Genomic DNA, 23,148 nt, shown 5'->3' with positions numbered 1-23,148 from the left:
ACTCTATATAGAAACTTTTTTTCCCCTTCTGGAAGTGGAAAGTTTTCTGAGCACATCTAAATAAGATCGCTGATATGGCCCAGGAAGTAAAAAAAAAAAAAAAAAAATCCCAAATATATTGCAAGAGAGGACATGTGTGGGGTGAAATGCTGAAGATCTGACATCTGTAGGTTATCTTTGCAGGCATGAACCTGTTACCTGTCACTGAGAGAGAAAGTTTTCTGGTTGGGAGATAAATGTCGTCAGTGTTCTAGTCTGAGAGCTGTGAGATGCTGAGATGTGTAGGAAGTGTTGCTGTTGAGCTTTGGATGTAAGAATAAAATGCTGGTTAGAAAACGTGAAGTCTACAGATCAACTATTTAAAAACACTGTAAATGTGTGTTTTTGGGCAGATTTTGATCAATTAATGTTGAATTGATAGTTTTCCAATGATGGATATGAGTGACCAGCTGAAAATCCAAAACTGGATTTTGACATATATGCTAGCAGCTTCAGGAAATAAAACACCAGCAAAATGCACCCGGTTTATATGTAAGTTAAACAGGTAAGCTAATTTTTGAAGGAGGAATAAATAAACTGAGTTTCTTTTTCTCATTACAGAAAATTTTTTTCATTTGAGCGCTTAACTAAAAATTAAACAAATCCCCAAGCAATTTAGTTTTTACCCATTTCCAGCTGTCTAAATGTCAGAATTGCTTCTTATCTAGCGTTAGTCATTTGGAGTATATACTGGGTATAAACCATTTCTCTATAACAAAACATAAATAGAATTTTTTCTGTTCATTTATTTTGTTTTGAATTAGTTAGAAAAAACAACTTTAATTTGTTTGTATCTATATCGCTGCTCCACACTGGGGTAATTGTGGGTACATGCCAATAAAAATATGAAGTCATTTTTACTGCAACTGCTCTTATTTTCCCTGGCTCTGCCTGGACATAAAAACAAACCTCCCACTTTGAAAATGTTACTTTATAACTGTGACTCTAGTAAAAGATCATTTACTGTACATGCATACTGTGTACTTCATTACCATATCTAAGAAACAACAACTGCAGCAACTCAGTCTCCACCCAGAATTTTTTTTTTTTTTTTTTTTTTTAAATAGAATACCTTAGGAAACTGTATTTGTGTCTCTCAGTATATTCACAGTTTTTTTTAAAAAATGCGTTTTGGAATAAGTTTTTCTTTTGTCTCTTTCCAGGACCAGTAGCTGTAATCAGTGGTGAGGAAGACTCTGCTAGCCCTCTTCACCATGTCAACCACGGGATTATTACCCCCTGTACTCTGGATGCGGGTCCTGATGCGGTTGTCATAGGGATGACTCGTATTCCTGTAGTGGAGAACCCTCAGTACTTTAGACATGGACACAACTGCAACAAGCCAGCCACCCGTAAGTCCTTCCAGTGTATCTGACAGCAGTTTAAAGTGCTAGTATCGCCTCTGAAAAAATCTTCTGCTCAATCTTCTGTAAAAGTCACAACATCAGCATCAAAGCAGTGTTACTTTTTACATGGAGTCTGAATGAGTGCAGTCATATTGAGGAATAGATATGAACAAGATTATAACATTCTGAGGAGATTTTTATGTGTAGCGTTGGCTAATTACCAAAAAAGGCTAGGACACAATACTTAAATATGTTCAGCCTAACCCGACACTTCATTCAGAAGCAGCAGGTTTGATTGAAAAGAGAAACTGTGCTGGATTTTTGGATAACATCACAAGCAGAATAAAAATCGGAGATCACAGAGCTGCATTGCATTCACACCGAAGATAAGATAACCAGGCAACCGAAGTGGGACGTGAGGGTCTAATTCACATCATACGCAGCTAGAGTCTCGCAGTTTATTTTAGATTCTTTTTAAACTAGTGCTGACAGGCCTTAAACAAGGGCTGACAGCATCCACACGGCCACCATTATGGTGATTCATGCGGCACATGTTTATAGTTGTTCCAAATGGCCAACCATGCAGCACTGTAGTGCAAAGGTAAAAACTGTCACCTCACGCGTTCTGGTTTGAATCTGGGGACCACCTGCGGCCTTTCTGTGTGAAGTTTGCATGTTCTGCCTGTGCGTAGGTTGCGTTTCTCCTTGTACTCCAGCTTGCTCCCACAATCCAGAGATATGCATGTTAGGTTGACTGGTGAGTCCAAATTTGCAGTGTGTTCACACCTCTAATAGGCAATGTTTAACCCACATGTTGTGGGCACAGGTGACATGTGGGTTAAGGTTCTTTGCTTCTCTGAGTAAGAAACATCATTTTGGCATATTTCTCTATCATAGTACTATCCCTCATTACTATCGGCTACTATTATTACACATTATATTGCAGCGTTTTTCTAGGATCTGGCTAATTAAACTAAAACTGCAGGGCACGTATGAAGCAGACAGAGTGCCACAGCATGTTATGTAGTGTAAAGAAAAGTGCAGCATCTGGTCAGAGAGCCAGATATCAAACACCACGTCTTTATGAGGCTCTATGAGGCTGTTGTACCTCCATTATAATTAGCTGTGTATCTTTTCAATGAGAATTGCTGAGGCCCTCGGGGCAAAGGTATAATTTAGACTCATCTAGAGAGTCGGTATGATCATATGGTGTTTGCATCAGGTGGCATGGTGCCAGGCTTTTCATATAGGGCCTGTTTAGCAAAACCCTCCTTCTGTATATCAGTGACTGCCGTTCCAATACCCCGAAAAAAAAATATCACACGCTTTCCCTCGGGAGTCATGTTCCAGGTTGGAGAAAGACAACAGTACTTTAAGGCCTAATTACTCACAATTACATTGACTGCTCAAGAGAATCAGCAGAAAACTACTGTGCTAGCAGTGAGCCTCAGCCTAACGCCTGCTGCTTTTATTTGAAATGATACCAGTCAAACCAACCAGATTTAGTTAGGAAGCAGGAACTCTTCCTGTCTGACAGTCCTGTTCAGCACAGATTTACGTCATTTACAACTTGGTTCAAAATGGCTGCTGGACAGGCTAACAGAAGTTGACTTCTGACTTGCAGCCAATGAGAATGAAGGAAATCCCATTTAGAGGTGATAAATAAATGACTGGTCTTATGTATTATGAATTGCATGAATTGTTAATGTCTAGCCAGTGACTGATTTATAACATCTCACGCCTTGCACAGGAGAGCTGATCGGGAGCTAATGAATAAATGACAGTGGGCACAAATGAAACTTTCTCTCAATCACCGTGCACCTGGAATTGAAAGTCACACCATGAATGAGCGCCATGACAGCTTCGACTTAGTCTTTACTAAATGTTCTTCCTCTCAGTATGCAGTTCCCTTTGTTCTTTTTTTCTTTTCTTTATTAAAATTTAATTCTGTGTGCATGCGTTTAAAAAAAAAGAAAAGAAACTGTAGGAAATGAACCCTGAATTCATCACAAGGTCATAATGGCCGCTGCTTCCTGCCATCGGCTACAAAAACAAAATGGATCCGAACGGTTTCTGCCTCCGCCGATCATTCGCTGAATATGAATGCATTCTTTACCCTGAGGACACAGGGAGGGGAAATGTCTCTGTGTATCCATGTCTATATTTGCAGCTAGTGTGTGTGTAGGTCTATGGGAGTGAAAATTAATGCATGGATCTGAATGTAGGCATACTCCTAGTGTGGCTTTTATGTACCAGGAATTTGCCGCATGTCACCTTAGTTTTCTACTTTCATCTGTATAATTGATGATTGATAAGCATCCCGAGTCAAGGGTCCCTTAGGTGCCCCCAAGGGCCTCCCAGGTCCAAATTGTCTACCTGGCCTTCTACCGACTTATTGTTTTGCACCTTCACTTGCCAACACAAGAGCTGCACTCAGCTCAGATATAGCATGGCTGCTTTCTGGTACTCGGCCACTAATCCATAATGTATTCATTCATTTACTTGAAAGCTTCTTATCCAGGAGAATAGCTTGCTGCCTGGGTGTCTCTGTCTCTCTCTCTCTCTTTCTGTCTTTCACACATACACACACATACGTCCATAGTTCAGTCTAGCAATAGAGACGCTACCTAACACATACATAAATTTAACACACCCATACTTCTCCTTACCTGTGCCCATCAAGAGTACACTAATGTGCTGGTCAGTCCCAGCCTGCTTCTGCTACCTCTGGGTGATTTATGGTGTCCCTTGCTGTCATGCTGTGTGCATTTTGAAATCAGCTCCAGCGATAACAATGAGGGGGAGGAACCGTATTTAGCTGTTGTTCTGGCTGCTGCGTGCCATTCTGGCTCCTGTTAAAACAGCTGCATTGAAGGGAAACTGCCTGCTGCAAAGCTTGCACCAATGATTCCAGTGTGCCCTTACCAAATGTATTATTCATGAGTGTTTGATCTACAAGTCAAACCTGCCAAAAGAATATAAATATTGGCACCAATGGTTAAATAGTTCCAGTCACACCAAATAGAGCGCACCGTATCTTGGCTGTTTAGGCTGTGCCACCTGAGATCAGTGCTGCAGTCAGTCCCTCGCTGCGGGAGAGAATTTGAAAAGTGAACATTAACTTCATCACATTATAGTTGCCCTCTAGTTGAACCGTCAACCTGTACACATGTAGAATTAAACAGGCTGGAAAACACAGCTGTCATTCTCACACCAATTTAGAAACACGCTGCAGCTTCATGCAATTGGTTCATATTTCAGTTGAACTGGTGGCCTCTAGTTTTGCTGTGATAAACGCGCAAGCCGTGACTGATGATGACGTTTGTTGAGATGAGCTTTTTTTGGGGGGGTTTTCCACTGAAAAAGACCAATCCTAGGGAAATGTAGCCGCATTAGGGAGATAAAGGCAGGAAAGGCAAAGGACAATTCTTTAGCCTAATGACAGATCTATATCTATCCAGATCCGCTGTCTCCCAGCAAGTGGCTTTGTTTTATCACCGAGCTTGCTATTTTAATTACGGATTTGTCACATCCCGCTGGCCAAAATTAGACAATAGCTTTTGATGTTGGAGTATAGCATATAGCCTTTCATTATAACCATGTTATTAGGGATAGTACTTCTGGGCAAGTTTCGGACAAACCCTCACTCTGCCCCCTCTACTTTTGTGCAGCAGAGACAAAGTAATGCTCAAGGTGCTGTTTTTGAAGATCAAAATGTTTCCAGCAGGGACAAAGAGTGACTAATTTGGCAACTTGAAAGCTAAGCAAATGAATGGAAATGCAGCGCAGATTGATTGAAAGGCAGTTATCATGTTCCAAGGCTGCAATTCTATGAATTATAGTTTGAAACAGAACAGACCCACAGGCTAGACAGTTGTGAATTCAAACAACCTATTTAAGTTTGTTACCCAAAAAAAAAAAGTTCAAGATGATTTCCTTTCAGCTTCAACCTGGAAGGAGAAAAATTCAGACTTCTTTGCTGAACAAGATCTGAAATGATGCTTCTTCATATCTGATAGAATTGAGTGAAAACTGTCTCCTGAAAGACAAAAACCTACAAGTAGATTTGCTGAAGATCTCAAAAGGTTGTGTTTTTGATTGAGAAAACCAGAAAGAAATCTAAAAAACACTTAAAATACAGAAATATTTATCCATTTTTCTTGACTCCTGTTATTATAAATTGAAATGAATTGCTCGCAGCATTATAACTTGTGACATATACTGGAGTGTGAGAATATTTAAACTACACCAAGACTGATTTGTTTTCTGTATTAACACAGGAACATACAGCTGTGCATTTGAATTTAAATAACACATTCTTGTTAGTGTTGACAGGTCAGCACCATAATGAATAATTAATTCTCATCACAGAGGACCCAGCCCACAGCATTTCAGCTACAGAATAATACAAATCTAAATAACACCAATTTTCCCAAGCAAAGTTACATAAACGCGCTTTTCTGCTTTTATAATACAAACACAATTTATACTGTATCTATGGGGACTAACAGCTAAGGGTGGGTAACATGCCTCATCTCCTTCAGGATGTCAACTATAACTAGTCAAGACTTTTAAAGAAATTCCCATGAGCCGCAAGTGTTAAGAACTTAGTGCTTAAGTGCTTAAAGCGTAACGTTTAATTCAGCAATAACAATAAGACTGTGCTTAGGGAGAAGTTATTGTCAAAAGGAAATCAATCAGAATAAGCGTTATAGTATGGTGCCACTGTTAAATATTAAATATGTAAATATATGCAGTATATCTATTAGTATATAAATAAGAATTTGAGTTAATTGTGTGATGCCTGCAAACAACAGCCATTTCCTTCTTTTGTGACTGTATTTTCATATATGAGTTAAATTAGGATTCATTTTTATTTCATTCTGGCCATATTGTATAAAAACACTGGAGAGGACCATTGTCACCAATGTCCAGCTTCACTGTGTTTCTTTTTCCTGCTTTTTAATAAAACTCAACAACTCCTACAGTATCACACTTAGCCTGTGAGTGTGTGAGCATGTTCTGTGGTTCACGCAGCACAGAAACAACCACAGTAGCTAGAAGAGTGACAGCACAATATGAGAAAAGATTACATAAAAGATGGCTATTGAATAACAGCATGGTTACTAAAGCCAGGTTTAAAACACTAAATTTAGCATAGATATACACATATGCACAGATACATACACACAATGGCACACACACATAGAAAATGTGTCATTCAGCAAAGGTGGAGCATGGACAGGCTCTTGCTAACTGCATTTAACTACACAGCAATCCATATTTTTTGTCATTTAATGCCATTAAAATGCTCGATCTCCAAGGAGTCGAGAGGTCCGGCTAAGTGACTTGAATCAACTATTAGCTAAAGCTACCTGTGTTGCCATCCACCTGTCACTCACGACAAGTAATGCAAACTGTAGCCCTTAAAAAGATTTGAATGACTAAGTTATAACAGATTCACACTCCATTAGTTGTTATGCAAGGAGAAATCAGCCATCGAGAAAACATTTTCATTTCTGTGGGGGTTCACTCAGTTTTTGAGCCAGCCTCATGTGGCCACATGAGGAATTGCAGGTTGGAGGCATTTTGTGGTTGGTTTCGTTTTATTTGCTATCTTCTAATTTTGATTAATATGCCAAGATCCAGTCTCAGTCCCCTAGTTTTATCGATTTTTCATCCAGTCACATTGAAAGCCTGTCTTCAGCAAGCTCAGCACCTGCTGCCACACCAAAAACAGTTCCTAGGTTCCAGTGAAACTAGGCTAGCAGTGATCTTGCCAGTATTTGATATGATTCAATCCAAAGTATTTGTCAAATAGCCCAAAAATTCCCATCACTCTTGGCCACTTTCCACAGCAATTAGCCAGGTGTATGGAGGTCTTTCATTCTTTGCACATCTACTTCTGTTATTTTTGAGTGAAGCCCTGCTCAAGGGGGCCTGTGTGCTCTTGGCTGACATGCTATTGGATGAAAAGGCGAGGGGGCGGCGGCTGCTTTATTATGCTCTTTCATAACCGTCATTGAGAAATAAAAGTGACACTGGAAAAATGGCATTATGAAACATAAACACATTTTTGAAAGAGAGCATGTGAAAAAATGTCTAATGAAATGAAAAGGTACCCCAGTAAAACCTTGCTACTGTGAAAATAAGAATGATAAAATAACCTTTAAAAGAAAAAAATGCCAGCTTATTCCATGGGCTTGCTTCTAATCATTTCTGAACAAAGCTGGTGTCATCAGGATGATGTTATGGGTGATGCATTCTTTATTTTTGTCATGTGTAGGTGTTATTTCACATAAGCCAGAGTTTTCACTAATGCCAGGCAGCAGCGGCAGCAGCAGCAAACACATAGGCCGGCAGTAAGCCAGCCACAGCAGGTTAGGAGTAGATACCCACAGAGAGTCAACAGTAAATGCGGGTGTTCATGTCACTGTTGCCCAACGATGCCAGCAGACACAGCCCCTATGCTGCAGTGAATTTAATGGCGTGAGCTTTTTGTATGCTATTAGCTGCTGGATGAGTGCCTCTCTTCTGACTGTTCACATCCTGTGGTGCACTTTTTGTAGGCAGGCTAAACTACAGGTAAATTACAGTGGTTTCAGTGAAATGATCTCTATATTTATATTGTGATAAAATCTCGGAGGGCATTAAATGAACAGAGGGGGATTTTTTTCCAAGTGAGTGTATTTGTGATAATATTTGTTTTTTATGCTGATGATTTGGACTGCAGTACTTATCAGAATATCGTAAAACATTTGCTTTTTATACATTTGAATTTAAATTTAAATTAATAGTGGTTGAACTCTATTATAGTTCCCATTTAGTTTTCTATAAGAAAAAGTTTTTATGAGTGGCAAAAACTCCTTAAAAGTAGCTTTATGGACAAAATAAATGAATGTAAAGCTGATGCCCGAAATGAGAATTTGTGTGGACGTTCTTAGCATTTTTAATTAGGCCACCACTTCTCAATATTAGAAGCAGTCACTCTGCAGAGGATAGATTGTCAATGTCCAGTAGATGCACACTGATCAACCCACCGCACACTCAGGGACGCTAGTGAGATACAAAGAAATACTCAGTCTCTCTGTCACACACACCTGTGAGGCATAAACAGCCACGTCAGTGCACAATGTTGGCAGTTGGAGACAAGCACACACACACACACGCGCGCACACGCATGTACTGACACTGGAGAAAGTTGGCAGGTAGCTATGGTGAAATGCATGCATGCACACAGACACACATGTGGGTACAGAACAAAGCCCTCCAAACATCTGTGCTCCTCCAGCAGCCTGACCTGACTAGCTGAGTAAATCTCAGCGCTGCATTGCCTCTCGGCCTCCAGGGAGAATGTTTGCTGGCGCTGAGGCCTCAGGTGAGCCAGGACAAATGAATGATGCTGAGCTGCAGGATGGAGATTTAATCTCAGGGCTTTTCAGCGTGCCACTCTGGGTAAATAGGCTGCAGGATGCAGCCCGAGTCCGCCTGCAGAGGAAACTGAAGGTTAAAGTAACTTGTCCTCGCCACTGTCAATAGGTGCACTCCATAATAGCGCCTTCATTCCCATCAGTGGAGAGGAATGAGGTGGCTGGTAGCTATTTAGCGGCTGAGCAAAACAAACCAGATGAAATATTCAGACCCAGGAAATAAGGAAGCAGGGTCAACCTATACAAATGAGGTGTTGTAGTATTTACTTTATTAATTTGTGCAGTTTTGTACACAGTCAGTTATCACAGTTCAGTTACAAGTGTGTACAAATGTGAAAAGTTATTATTTTAAAATTAAGTTAAACACAAAATAATAACAATTATATTGAAAGAGACCTCCATCAATTACATACCATTATTTGGTATGGTGAGATAGAGGCAGATGACTCACTATGGAAACCCCTAAAGCAACAGTCCCCAACCTTTTTTTGTGCCATGGACCGGTTTAATGTCAGACAATATTTTCACGGACCGGCCTTTAAGGTGTCGCGGATAAATACAACAAAATAAAATGATACTACCAAGAGAAAAACTGTGTTATTTTGTAAATATAATAATAAATATTTACAAAATTAAAAGTTTACACAACTTTTAATTGTGTAAAAGTTACACAATTACATTCACTGTGTAATTGTGTAACTTTATTAGCAGCATCCTCCTGAAATGCGCCAATAACATTGAGAGTAACATTGAGAGTAACATTCTACTTTCTGCCCGTTAATTCGCTCTGGTCGCTATGGTAATACGTAAATTCAATTCAATTTTATTTATATAGCGCCAAATCACAACAACAGTCACCTCAAGGCGTAAATATAAATTTGTCTGTGTTATTGTGTAAATACATGGAGAGATGCCAAACTGCCTTTCATTGTTTTTGTAACAATGACAATAAAGAGCTATTCTATTCTATTCTATTCTATTCTATTCTAATACGTAAATATTTCTTTCAAAATAAGACACACATCTACAACACGGGAAAAGACCCAGGGAAACCGAGTTAACATTAAAAACCCTGAAAACCATAAATTTCACACCCGAGCCTCAACTCTCCCGGCCCGGTACCAAGTGACTCACGTACCAGTACCAGTCCGTGGCCCAGGGGTTGGGACCGCTGCCCTAAAGGGAGCAGATGAAAGAAGAAGATGATCCACTAGACTCCAAGAAACTTATTTGACTTCTTCATCCTGATCATCAGCTCTTATGGCTCAAGACTACATTTGTTTTCGAACTTGCTGACATTTTTAAAATTTTAAAAGTTTACTATGTGTGAGATCTGCATCAGTATTTAACTACTAGTGTGTCGTGTCACTTGTTTGAAAACGGTTTTTAAAAATGATGTTTTTGTCTACACTCCCCAATGTGGATTACTGAGCATTAAATAAAAGCATTACCATCATTACTTCATTACTACAAGTTCATGATTATACTTCAGTAAACCCACCGCCTGTGATTTCACACATTGTAATTGGTCAAATTCGACATATTTTAACAAAAAATACTTTCAGGAAGTTCTAAAAGTAAAACTTAACAAAAAACAAAGAGCTGATTGAATTAACTTAGTTTTAAAACGATTTTGTTGGCTATATTTTCAACATGTAACAGATCCGTGTCTTTTTAAATTTGAAGCCAAATTGTCTCCAGGAACTTCAGTTGTTTAGGATAGAAGCAAATGTTGCCACACAATTGAAAACTTGTTTACTTCCTCTGTCGGCTCAGATTTTACTATAAACACTGATGATTGGGTACATTTTAAAAACACCATAAGCTTTGCTCTTAATCTGCAATTCCGCATTATTTATTACATGGGACAATTTGGGAAGTAATTCCTGGTAAGTGCTCAGAAAAGGGCAGGCAATTCAAAATATTATTGGCACATGATTGGATGAGCTATCTTTCATTGTCAGGCTGACTTCAACCAATCAGATCAAAGGACCATGGTACTTTGAGAGCACACAAAAGGGAAATAATTGAAATCTGAGGAGCTTTTAGGACTTTTTATGTAGATATGTAGTTATTATGCAGATTTGTCTTACAATTTTCTATTGTTTGACAGTTCTTGATATGTTTTTAAGGAAAAATTGTGCATCAAGTGTCTGCAGGCAGCAGACATGAAGCCAACAAGTGGCACATCACAGACTAAAATCAGGACTCCTCTTGCCAGCCCACAAAACTAATAGTAAGGAGCTTATGCACATACTCCCAGAAGTGGAATTACATTCAGTACCTGATAATATGGAACCCTTGCTCTATGTTCACATAGATGCATTTTTCCTCAGGTCCTTATTACAAATGTGTGGTGGGAGTAAAAAATTATTTGACCCCCTTCATTATTTTTAAGCTGGTTTACTTGCAAAGAAATGAACAGACTCTATTTTTTTTGGTAATTTGCAGAAAAATCACATTACAGTTTACAGAAAAAAAAAACAAAAAAACCCACAGATTTGTATGTAAGACTCCACCAAGGCATAACTTAGTAATTACTAAAAACCCTTGCTTGCAAGCACAGCAGTAAGGTAAGAGGAACAGCAAGAAGGTACTCGATTCGACTCCACATCTGGCCAGGACCTTTCTGTGTGCATGTTTGCGTGGGTTTTCTCCAGGTACTGTGGCTTATCCGGATTAGATTAACTGGTGATTCCAAATTCTAAATTGTGAATGTGAGTGAAAATGGTTGTCTGCCTCTCTATGTTATACTTGCGTCAGATTAGCTACCTGTCCAGGTCGTAGCTTGGATAGGCTCCAGCCTCCCCGCAACCCTGATAAGGATAAGTGGAAGAGCTTGGATGAATGGATGGGTCACCAAGTTTGCTCACATCTCAGGAGAGAATTTGGTCCAACAGCTCGAAAGCATAATGCGTCCACCTCCATGCTTGACTTTGGGGATCAAGCTGATGCTAGAGAGTTTGAGTTCATCTGACCACAGCACTTTCTCCTAAGCTGTCTCTGAATCATTTAGATGTTCACTACCAAATTTAACACAGGCAGGGGACTTTGCTGTTATTGACTGTGGTCCTAGTTGCTTTCAGATCATTAACAAGCTCTTCCTGTGTAGTTTTTTGTTGATCCACCAAATTTGTAATGTAATGTAATGGTTATCCTTTTCCCATGAGGCAAGATCTTGGATGGCACTCCAGACTCAGAGCTATTGATGGTCATTTTTTTCATTTCCACATAATTGTCAGTTTATCATCTGGCTTCTTGCCGATGGTCTTGTAGGCCATTGCTCCTATAAAAATAAGAAAATTCATTTCTTTATAAGTGGGCAATCTTACAAATTCAGAAAGGGTTTAAATAAGTATTTCCCCAAATGTAATTATATAATAAGCTTACTTGTAACGTTAATAGCTGCTCAAGATATATTTTTAAATCAGTTGAGGGTTAAATGCAAACTGGGACAAGATGGTGAAACATCTGTGAAGCTTCTCAGTCATCCAGGTCATCGTAGTCTAAGGAGCTTAGAAAGAAAAGCGTCTGGACTTCTTTAAGTTGCTTGAAGACGTTTCACCTCTCATCCAAGAAGCGTCTTCAGTTCTAGGGTCAAATGGTGGAGAGTCCCAGATTTAAGCCCTGTGGGAGTATACCCCCAAGAGGGACAAAAGGACCCCCTAATGATCCTCTACCTAATCACATGAGCCAAGGTGTGAAAACAGGACAAAATCACCGCCCTACATATCATTGCCTATACCCAGGGGATGCCATATCCTCAACATCCACTCACATCCTGGACCATCTGACCTCAGGAAATCACGTGATAGGGTGGGGCTAGGTTTCCCAATGAGCTCACCCGAAACCTTGGCTGATTGTGACCTACACCCGTTTTCACACCTTGGCTCATGTGATTAGGGAAGATTCTAATTGGTTCAACGGTTTATGTTTATGTGAAAGGGTTTATGTGAAACAAGGGTTATAGTGCGTATGACCAGATCATCACTTTACATAAAAGTATATTTGAGTATCATCCTATTTCATTGAAAGGATTATATTTGTTTGAGTAGGCCTGTTTATGGTACCATTTTCTTTGTTCTTAAAGGTCTTTGAATCAGTTGAAAAAGTTACCAAATCAGGAGGCAAAGGTGCCAGTTTTACAAAGACGGCAGTGCTTGTCAGGGAATTGGAAAGTCTTTCTTTTTCTTTGTGTTTCTTTATTTGTTTTTTATTGATACATTGTGGCACATTTTCAGTTCATTCTAGCAAAATATAACAACCCAATGATTTTAAGCAGCTTTAGACGCATGACTTGGTAAAACAGTTGTTAGTTTGACAATTAATGAGCTCTGGTTTACTTGTGATAAAACCGATAAAATAATATGAAAATGTTTCCAGTTTACACATGTGAGATATTATTTATCATCTCACATCACAGCAAGTGATAAAATAAATAAAAAGATACAGTAACAATCTAACACAGTCTTCAGTGTATACATCCACTGTAAAAGCTGCTTTAAGAAGGAAGACGAGGGAGACTATTTTAGTCTGGTATTATGTGGTTAAAAAACTTTCTAAGCCTACACCTGCTGATTGATGACAACCTTCAAATTTTTACATTTATGGCATTTCACCAACTACCTCATCCAAAGAAGCTTAATGACGGGTGCAACAAGAGAATAAGCTTCAATAACTGGATGATGGTGGCAATGTGACAGGCATCTGGTAGTAAAGCCAACACTGATCCTCGAATGATCCTGTCTGACGGAGAGTGCAAGTAAAAGAAAAATGAATATTAGGTATAAGACGAGCAGTTTTTATAATGCTTAAAGGTTCTGTGATATTTATGATATTTACGCAAGTGCATTTCTGGAGCCAAAAATATAATCTACCTTTTCCTACCTTTCCATTGGTCTGGCTTTTCTAATATGGCCCCAATGAACTGCTAAAAGGGTCTAAGACCTCTCTGGCTCTGATTTTTTTCTTCTTGTTTTAGTCTGACATGCTTGTGCACCTGAATGCCATATATAACTCCTTTAATAAAAGCGGAAGGGAGAAAGAGGGATATGAATCAGTGGGAAATACATGTGGGGTGAGTTGAGAAACCCTTCAGACCTTTATCAGATGGTAAAGTGTCAGAGACATTTGGCCTATCAAATCCCGTCAAAATACATTTTGAATTAAAATGTATGTGTATCGACTTCAGGATGTTTTTCTCCACTCTTGGAAAGCAGCTTTTTACAGGGTGAGGCAGTGACAGCAGTGATGTGTTGGTGTCCCTAGTGGGGCTCTCACCCTGCAAACTGGCTGCCAGTTTCTGCACACACTTCTGTTCTGATCTACTTTAAAACTGGGACATTTCTTCTTATTTAACAGCGATTTCCAAAATAGTAGTTATGATACCAACTGATGGAAACACCAGAGGAGCAGGTGACTTTTTTTATGAATCACCTACACAAGATGTTCATGGCCAGATGGTTATGGAGAAAAAAGAAACCCAGAGGAACGGTCAGACTAAGCTAGTAATCTGTGTCTTTGAATGAGAAAATATTTGAGAGAACTGGTGAAGCATCTGGTGAACTCCTTTTGGGCAAAGCTACATTGTGATAAGGCTCTCTTTTTATTTGAAATTTGTTTGAACATGGGAAGAAAATGAACTGTAATAACTTGGTATAAATCTAACTATGCAATGTTAGCTTTGTGGTCCTGCAGAGGTAAGTACTCTTGTATGTTCTAGAAATATAATAGCCCTATGCTGTGAGAACTACCTTTAGCCACTGCTTCCTATTAACTTTCTTTCATAAGTAGTAAATTAAGCTACATAATTGGGATCCTTGAATGTAGAGTATGAATATTGAACTGAGCTTTTAGAGTTTAAAGTCAGGAAGAACAATGCTTGGAAGAGTTTTGGTGGTAGCCTACAGTATTTTGGCTACGTCCACACTTACATGGGTGTTTTTGAAAACTGAGATTTTTTGTTTTTGTTTTTTTTTTTTAAATCCCGTCCACACATTAAAAAGCAAAGTCAAACACTGTCAAGAACATGCCAAATCCTAACCGTGTAGAAATGTTGGCAAATCAGAAGTCTAGAAGCCTGGGAGGGAAACACTAAACAGGGTTTTGTGCCCTCACAAAACCTTAAGTACTTCGGAAAAGTTTAAAATTTATTTATTTAAAATAATTTTGTATTAGTGTTCAAGTGCCATTTTCAAGTGCCTTCATCATTTCAAATGTTATTCAAAACCAACATAGGGATTTGGGTTGTCAGAGTGATTGTGTGGAATGTAGCCACGTCCGAAGTTCACTCTGACGCCTCTGTCTTTCTAAATGGAGGCACAGTAACTGCATGTGCATATGTCAGCATGTAAAAACTGCAGATAGTAAGATTAACAGCAACAGTATTTTGTCGATATCCACCGTTGTAGAAAAAACACTAACAGCATGACGTCAAAAACGGCGCACACCTTTGACGTTGCGTCACTCAATCTCTATTTTCCTCGTCCACACCTAAACGCAAAAATAGTTTTCGAAAATCTTCACCCTGGCAGAATTTTTTCAAAATCTCTGTTTTCAGTGACCCAAAACGCCGTTTACGTGTGGATGAAAGGCCCAAACGCATAGAAAAAGCTGCGTTTTCAAAAATACCCCTATATGTGTGGACGTAGCCTTTGTCTTAAAAAAAAAACAAAAAACAAAAAAAAAACAGTTGATGTAAGCTTAAAACCGTTCTGGTAAGGTCCAAGACATACAGGGGTAGAGACCATCTGGAAGCCACCAATCTCAAGGAGACACTGTATCTTCTCTGACTGGTTCGCAAATGGCTGCAAGAAGTTTTGGTTGATAGCAAGCTCCAGCATTTGCCTATAGCTTGTATGGAAGACTTACCTGCAAACATTACACCTTTTTTTGCAACATATGAATATGACAGTACAGTTTTTCCAGCTATGTTAGTTTATTCTATATAATGTTACAGTTAATTTTTTAGACACAAAGCTGATGGGTGAGGGCCAGAACTGTTAAGGATTCTTTTCCACGGAGCATGAGGTAAAATACTGTTGAACACTTGTAAGGGTACTGGTTGAAGGTCTCTAGCAGGGAGGTGAAGGTGGCTCCAATAATCTTCCATACTGTTCTCGCAACTCCCACAAGAGCGTGAATCAGACTGGGATACATTAGGTAAGAATGCTTTCATTGGTGGCCTTGTATAAGGTGTTGAGGGCTGAGATGATTAGATTGACGTGCCAGAGCCTCTGTAGTGGGCGGAGCTAGTACTCTGTCTTCATCATGATGGCCATGGTGTTGGTGGATCAAGTCAGGTCATCACCAAGAAGGAACTTGATGGAGCTGACCCTCTCCACAGCCTCCTCCCCTATGGTCAGATGGTGGTGCTTTGCAAATGCCTTCCTAAAGTCAATGACCATTTCTCCAGTCTTGTTGACTTTCAGGAAGAGGCTGTGTGCCCTTAGCTACTCCGCCTCTATCTCAGTCGGTCCTTGCTGCTGATTGTTGGATCAGTGAGATGTTCACTTTACCTTTACCTTACAGTATACCGTTCCTCACATTGACTATTATTGTCGACTGGCACTATATAAGCAAAATTTACTTGAATTTAATAGTGGACGCTCTTGGATATTTTCCCAACCAATGTCAGTTTGTAGTATTCTTAACTCCCATTGGTAGCTGCCTCAAATCGCCTCAACTCAGTAACCACCTCACATCACCAGTGGTGATTTCTCGTGGTATCATCATCAAAGTCACAAGTTTTCGAGTTTACCAGCCCACGGACAGTAACTACAAGAGGCAGAGCTCTGGAAATTGTAGACTTAATTAACCTCTTCATTTACAGAAAGAGATCCAGCAGTCTTAGGAGAACAGATGCAATAGCTTATTCTTTATCTGCAGACATAAGTGTTTCTTTACATATAACCTTGTGCAATTGAGTCCTCAGAGACATACTTTCTCCCGTATAACCATCAAGTGCGATTCAAACGAAGAACACAGATGGAGGGTGGATTCAATTCCAGGAAGTCTACTTGTCCACTGAGGACATATTAGACTCTGTGATTTATCTAACAAGAATAAATAGGAAGGCTGAAAATGTACTTTGAGAATACTGCGTCAGTCTCACAAGCATCATGGTCTATTATTATTGCACATACCGGAACATGACTGTCCAAGGACAGTTAATACCTGCAAATATACAGACTCTGTTACAGAAGGTAAAAGATAAAACACAAGCCTTATGGTAACCATTCATTCATTGTCTACAGAGCAAAGCCTTGTGCAACATTCCACTCAAAACTTGCATTCATTTGTACATAAAGATTAGTACATAACAATTAGTATTGGTAGTGGTATTTGATTAGTATTTTAAATATTGTATAGTAATTCCTGGAAAACACCATTTGCACGTTGTTAGTTGTTATCTGATTTTGGTGTTCACCTCTAATTTTGTTTTTGGGCATTCATCTGTGGTACTGTTTTTGCTGCTAAGCTTTTACTTTATTCATATTTAATAGCAAGGAGAGATTCTGTACACTGCAAGCTATGACCACCAGCCTTGTATGCTGTGTGTATATATATATATATATATATATATATACGTATATACAGTACTTTTATATATTTAAATCTGTTGTGAAACTGTGTGATCGGTATTTGTACTGATTTATAGGCACAGTTTTCATGATAGACCTACAAGCTTTTATTTTTTGTTCTAACTGAGGCACATCGAGTAGGTCTGTCAGAAGCCAGCAACTCCTACGCCTCACCAGCTCTTTCATACAGAGCTTTCTGTTGTGCTATTTCTACCTTTTCGTGTATCTCCTTTTGAGTTATTCAGCCTGTTATTTTGCGGACAAAAGTCAAGATCCACCCATTTTCCACCAGGCCAATCAATAGAAGAATAAGCCTCCATTCTAGGTTCACAAATATTGCAAGCAATTGCAAGAAGGGGTGAAAATGATCTAAGGTCACACACTCGACAGAAAAATATACTGACTTTACTACCTCGTAACTCTAAAGATATCCCTTTAAAGTAAGTTATTACAGGTAAGAAAAAAATAGAACAGAAAAAGACAAAGACGTTGCTTTCTCCCGCTCTGCTCAGCCAGTTGTTTTATGTTCCTCAAAGAGTAAAATTTTACAATTCTGTTCTCATTAGAAAATGTCCTCCTGTGGCGTTTCAGTGGCGACAGTAAAACCGAGGAATCCAGATAAGAGATTTATAGCTCAGCAGGTCCAGTGTCACCTGGCAGTTTATTTGCACTTCTAAGATTTAAAACCACTTGAACTGTAATGCTCCAAGTGTTCTTCTTTAAGTAGCTCCAAAGTTAGATAAAACATTTTTTCCCTGCAGTTTGACACTGTCATACATTCTGTTGGAGTTGGATCACACTTGGAGAAAAATATTGAAATATTCAGTACATTTTTTAATGCTTTCACCATTACAGAAAACACTGGATTTAAGATATCTGGTGCCAGTTTTTGTAAACACCACCCTGTGGGTCAGCATGAATATTTCTGTAGAAATCTTGCCATCTTGTCTAGAGTTTAAAATACTGCAATATAGCTGCATTTCCAGCTTCCAGTGCAGTAATACTGTTTATGTTCTGTCTCCCCCTCTCTGTCTTACAATTTCCTTCTTTTTTAGTTTAGTTACTGGTAACATTTTGATTTGATAAAAGCATTTCACTGCCAATGTAACACGTTTTCTGTGCGATTAAACACATAAAAATGTCTGAAAGTCCAACTGAAAGTCTCAAAAAAGTTAGTTTTTTTTTAATCTGTCATTATTTCTTCTTGTTGTTTGGTTTTAGTTGTCCAGCATATAAAGCGGAGAGACATCATCCTGAAAAGAGAGCTGGGCGAGGGAGCCTTCGGTAAAGTCTTCTTGGCAGAATGTTACAACCTCAGTCCCACTAAGGACAAGATGCTGGTGGCCGTTAAGGTACGTTTTAAGTGGTTAGCTGTGTGTCTGAGTGTTACAAAGAGGATTGCAGTAATGGCTGAACATTGTGTGAGATTCTTATTTTTGTAAATATGAACCTTTCAGCAGCTGCTGGTTAGTGTAAAACATACTTAAAAGACTGGAGGTAGCTTCTGAAAGTGAAAACCAAAGCAAGTGTGGAATTTTCATTTGCCACCAGATAGTGACTGCTCTAGCTTCTATGAGCCTACCTCAGTAAAAATTATTCAAATGAGGTAATCCATCACTGATTTCATTTTTAATACAATACAAAATGTTTTTTATTTGCATTTCATAATCTAATGGGCGAGGAAAATGCCCCAAATTCAAAACTGATGACTTCTAAACTCAAGTGGCTATGATGACCTCTTTTGAGCCGAGTTTATGGTTGTTTCCTATGCTATTTGTGAGGTCCCCACAGCCCCGTACCCATTCGGCATTGCCCATTCTGCACTGAAGACTTGCAGATCTCTTTGCCTGAACAATGGGTGTTGCTATTCCCCTGCATCAGCACTGGTACAGGGGTACCTTTACAAAGTTATTCTAGTTCCCTCTAGAAAGTCTCGTCTTTTCAAACTATTGCAGTATCTTCTGCTTTGCCATTTGATAAACTCTGACCTCCTGTAGTGATGCTTCAATGGCATGATAATAAAAATTACAAAAATCTAGAGATGCACAACCAAAGTGTAGTGCACACACCTACAGTTGTGATGTCGCATTGGGCTCATACTGCCATTCTCACGGGGGAAAACAAGCATCTCTGAAGCTCACTAAATAAGCTCACCTGTGCAACTCCCTGTTGCACTGGGAAGAAAAATAAAGCCAAAATGGAAACAAATATATTTATCCAACAGCATGCGAGCTGCTCACTAAACACAATAAATCAACAAAAGTATTAAACTTGATATTCAGGTGTTTCTTTTTTCAGTCCTGTTGCCACAGGTGCACAAAATAAAGCACCCTTTCATGCAATCCTTTAAAAACATTTGTGGGAGAATGGGCCATTCTTTCACTGAATTTGAATGTGTTACAGTAACAGGATGCCAATGTTGCAACAAGTGATGTGATTGAATGTGACTGATAACATTTCTTTCACCATCGGCTGTAAGGTGTATTATTACTAAGTGGAATCGTTCAGCAACCGCAGTAACTCAGCCACACAGAAAGGCAGACTGCACAGACTTACTGTACAGAGCAGGATAGCCGAGTGCTGAGGCACGTAGTGTGTAAAAGTCAGTGAGGCTCTGCTGACTCACTAACTGCAGAATTCCAAGCCTCCTCTGGCATTAACATCAGCACAAAATCTGTGCACTGTGATGGTTCATGGAATGATCAAGCAGCTCCTGTAGGTGTAAACTGTAGGTGACCCACTACTTTTGTCCATATGGTGTATCACAGTCCAGTGCACAAACTGACTGCACTTAATTACACAGCCATAGTGGACACCATTCCGGTAAGAACCTTGATATCGGTACTCAGAAAGTAGGATAGCTGATGATATCATTAGGGAATATGAGTTCCTGGGTTGCACAACCGTAACAAGTTCTTTAAGTGTTTAAACCCGGTTGTGGTTTCAGAGGGAATCTATTTATTTACTGTGTGGTCTATCTTCCTTGTATGTCACCAGTTTTCTGGCAAAGTTACAGGCAAAGTTAAAGTCAAATGCACCAAAAATAACTGTTTATTTTCCTTATATTACAAACATGACACCAGGTACAGCACACAGCAGTTCCTCTAAGGAAGTCACTATCTTTACTGTGAGTGCTGGTTACACGATTATCCTTTTCTTTATTGCTTATGCTAAGTTTCCATGTACCTGGCATAGGTGCATATTCTGACACAGTCTTAGGCAAAGCCGAATGAATATGCTGAGAATGAATCTGGTGTCTGTCTGCTGGAGTTCTAGTCTTTGTTCCCATCTGGAACCTGCCTTACTAACAGTCAGGGGACCAGCGGCGTCTGTCAAAATGGAAGAACGAGCAGAGCAAAGTTAATACCCCTGTGAATTTAATGATTTGTTTTAAAGAGATTGAAGCATTTCAAACCATTGTCCCTGTGTGCCATCACAGAGCTCAATATTAAGTTGTGCTTGGCAGCACCCAGGGTGAATATAAAGAGTTGTCTGAATGGGAAACATGTGAATAAGAGGTTGTGGACTCAGCAAAACTACCTAAGGGGGGAGAAAGAGAGAGAAAACCACCCTGACCTTGACAACAGAGAAGTGAAATAGTACAGATGAAGGTGATGGAGTATCTGCCTGTAACTTTCTTTTCTCCCTCTTATAGAATTAACAAATGAGTTTGTGAGTAAACCTTGACCTCCTTAAAACAGAATACTATGTGCATTTCCATTTGAACATGCTCCTGCCTGTGAGAAAGCAAGAACCAGCTCTCTGAATTCTCTTAAAGGTCAACAAAGGGAAAATTCATTGCAGCGCTTTGCCTCAATTTATCGTGTTCGAGCACTTTGAAGGTATTGTTTTGGAGGAATGCCCAGACAAGAAACATTTCCTTAAGAGTGCGGTTTGATTTGGTAATAGAATTTTATGGCCATTTTACCTACTCTGCTGTACATCTCAACCACCTCTAGCATTTCACTGCAAGAAGAGCACATATGAGTAAATGCATTTCCATGCCAAGGTCATTCCATCTGTAATAATGTCAGCGGCAGGCTGGGAAAACAGGAATCTATGCTAAAGAGACTAGGATAATCAACACTCCCTATTTTCCTGTTGCTGATGAACTGCCAAAAGTCTTTTTTTCTCCTCCAGCAGACGCACCAGTAATATATTATTGCATTTATTTGATATTTGTGAAACAAGTAAGATTTCGAAAATTATGTGGGCTGGACTTTAGATGAGTTCAGTTTATTTGCCTGCTTGATCTTACTTCCAGTCAGATCAATTAATGTGTACATTGAGTTCATCTCTACTCCTCAGACAGCTGTAATTGTTTGTAGAAAGCTGTATTGTGAGCAGTACAGCTATCTGGCAGCAGCATATTAACAGCAGATCCTTTAAGTCCTGAAAGTTTTAAGTTGGAGGCAGACCAGGACATGCATCAACACCAACTGTCTCCGGTCATGGTTTGTTCTTCATTAATAATTTTCTGTTTTATTTTCAAAATACTAATATTATTCAGAAGTGCCATTGTATGTAATGCTTACTCCATTTGCATGACTCTCAGGATGTACAGAACCAAGGACATTTCATACTGAATGTTCCTTACTAAATGGTCCAGAGGCAAATACAGATTCCGTTTGTAGTTATAGGAATACCCCTGAAGTCTTCCTCTTTCTCTCTGAACATTTTGTCCACCCATACTGGAACATTGCAAAAGCTTTACCTTGATAATAACAAAAGATTCTGTCCAATATAGAAGGCACATCAATTTGTTGTAAAAGGCTATGCTTCCTTGCATTATCCTCTTTTATGGCGTCTCAGTGCTGATGCTTAAGAGTATGGCGCTTAAAGTGGGCAAATAAATTCTTAAATTACTGTAGTGACAAATTAACAGTGACAAAAAGTGAACTTCCATCCATCTGTATTTAGGAACAAAACTATTTGTGCATCAGTAAAAGTTCAGTGGAAACAAATAATAACTCCTGGCATACATGAAGCATGTGACCACTTGGATTAAATATCATATTTTCAACATGTATTTTACACCTATATCAGGTCGGGCTAGTAGTATTTTACACACATCATCTCATTGTGCCCTTGTTTGTTTGTTAAATTGAAACTTAACAGCCTCCAGCCTTTCATTTCTGCTGCATAAGAAAAAGGAAATGAAAACATGCTGATGTCTAGAAAATAACATTTGGCTTGTTCTCTAGTTGAGTTTATCTCGCTAACCCTTGCTGATTAGCATAATTATTATTTATTTATTTATTTTATTGGGAACCTTGATGGTTCTTATGTCCTCAGATTTTATGGTAATCCACGCAGGCAATTTCTCTCAAAACCTGGGTTGTCAAGGTCATGGTGGCATGTGAGGGTGAATTAAGGACTGACTAAAACTGTCAGATAGTCTAGCATACTAAGTGGATGATTCTCATTTGGAAGACAGAAGCCAATCTGAATCAATCAGGACAAGAAAAAGTTGTATCCTCTAAAAGCTGAAGCAAGCTTTCTCTGATGTTGTTGTTGAAGTGGTTGCCTTATTTTGCTGGCAGAGCTAAACATTTAGCAATGAATGCACCATACTGTAGATCATTTTAAAGTGTTAATAAAAATGTATCTGTCAGTGCCTGATACCAGGAAAAGCAGCAATTTTCTATTGATTGATCACTCAAATTTAGCAGATTTTCGTTTTCAGAACCATGAAACCGTTCACTGGTAAAGTAAATAGTAAGTATTAACAGGATGCAAAGGATGATTGAT

The 23,148-nt window shown here is 39.1% G+C and overlaps 1 protein-coding gene across 3 annotated transcripts in view; it reads left to right on the top strand.

Moving 5' to 3' along the window:
- The window catches only part of ntrk3b (neurotrophic tyrosine kinase, receptor, type 3b), a 209,748-nt gene that overhangs the window by 161,746 nt on the left and 24,854 nt on the right, over positions 1 to 23,148 (top strand). For all 3 annotated transcript variants that reach the window (XM_063479739.1, XM_063479731.1, XM_063479725.1), the window contains 2 exons: positions 1,203 to 1,391; positions 18,619 to 18,749. In XM_063479739.1, coding sequence (XP_063335809.1) covers positions 1,203 to 1,391; positions 18,619 to 18,749 — 320 coding nt within the window. The remainder of the gene's footprint in view (positions 1 to 1,202; positions 1,392 to 18,618; positions 18,750 to 23,148) is intronic.

This window comes from Pelmatolapia mariae, linkage group LG1 (genome assembly GCF_036321145.2).
Source record: "Pelmatolapia mariae isolate MD_Pm_ZW linkage group LG1, Pm_UMD_F_2, whole genome shotgun sequence".
NCBI classification, from domain to species: Eukaryota; Metazoa; Chordata; class Actinopteri; order Cichliformes; family Cichlidae; genus Pelmatolapia; species Pelmatolapia mariae.
The sequence above is the reverse complement of the archived record's forward strand: the minus strand, read 5'-3'. Positions and strand labels throughout refer to the sequence as shown.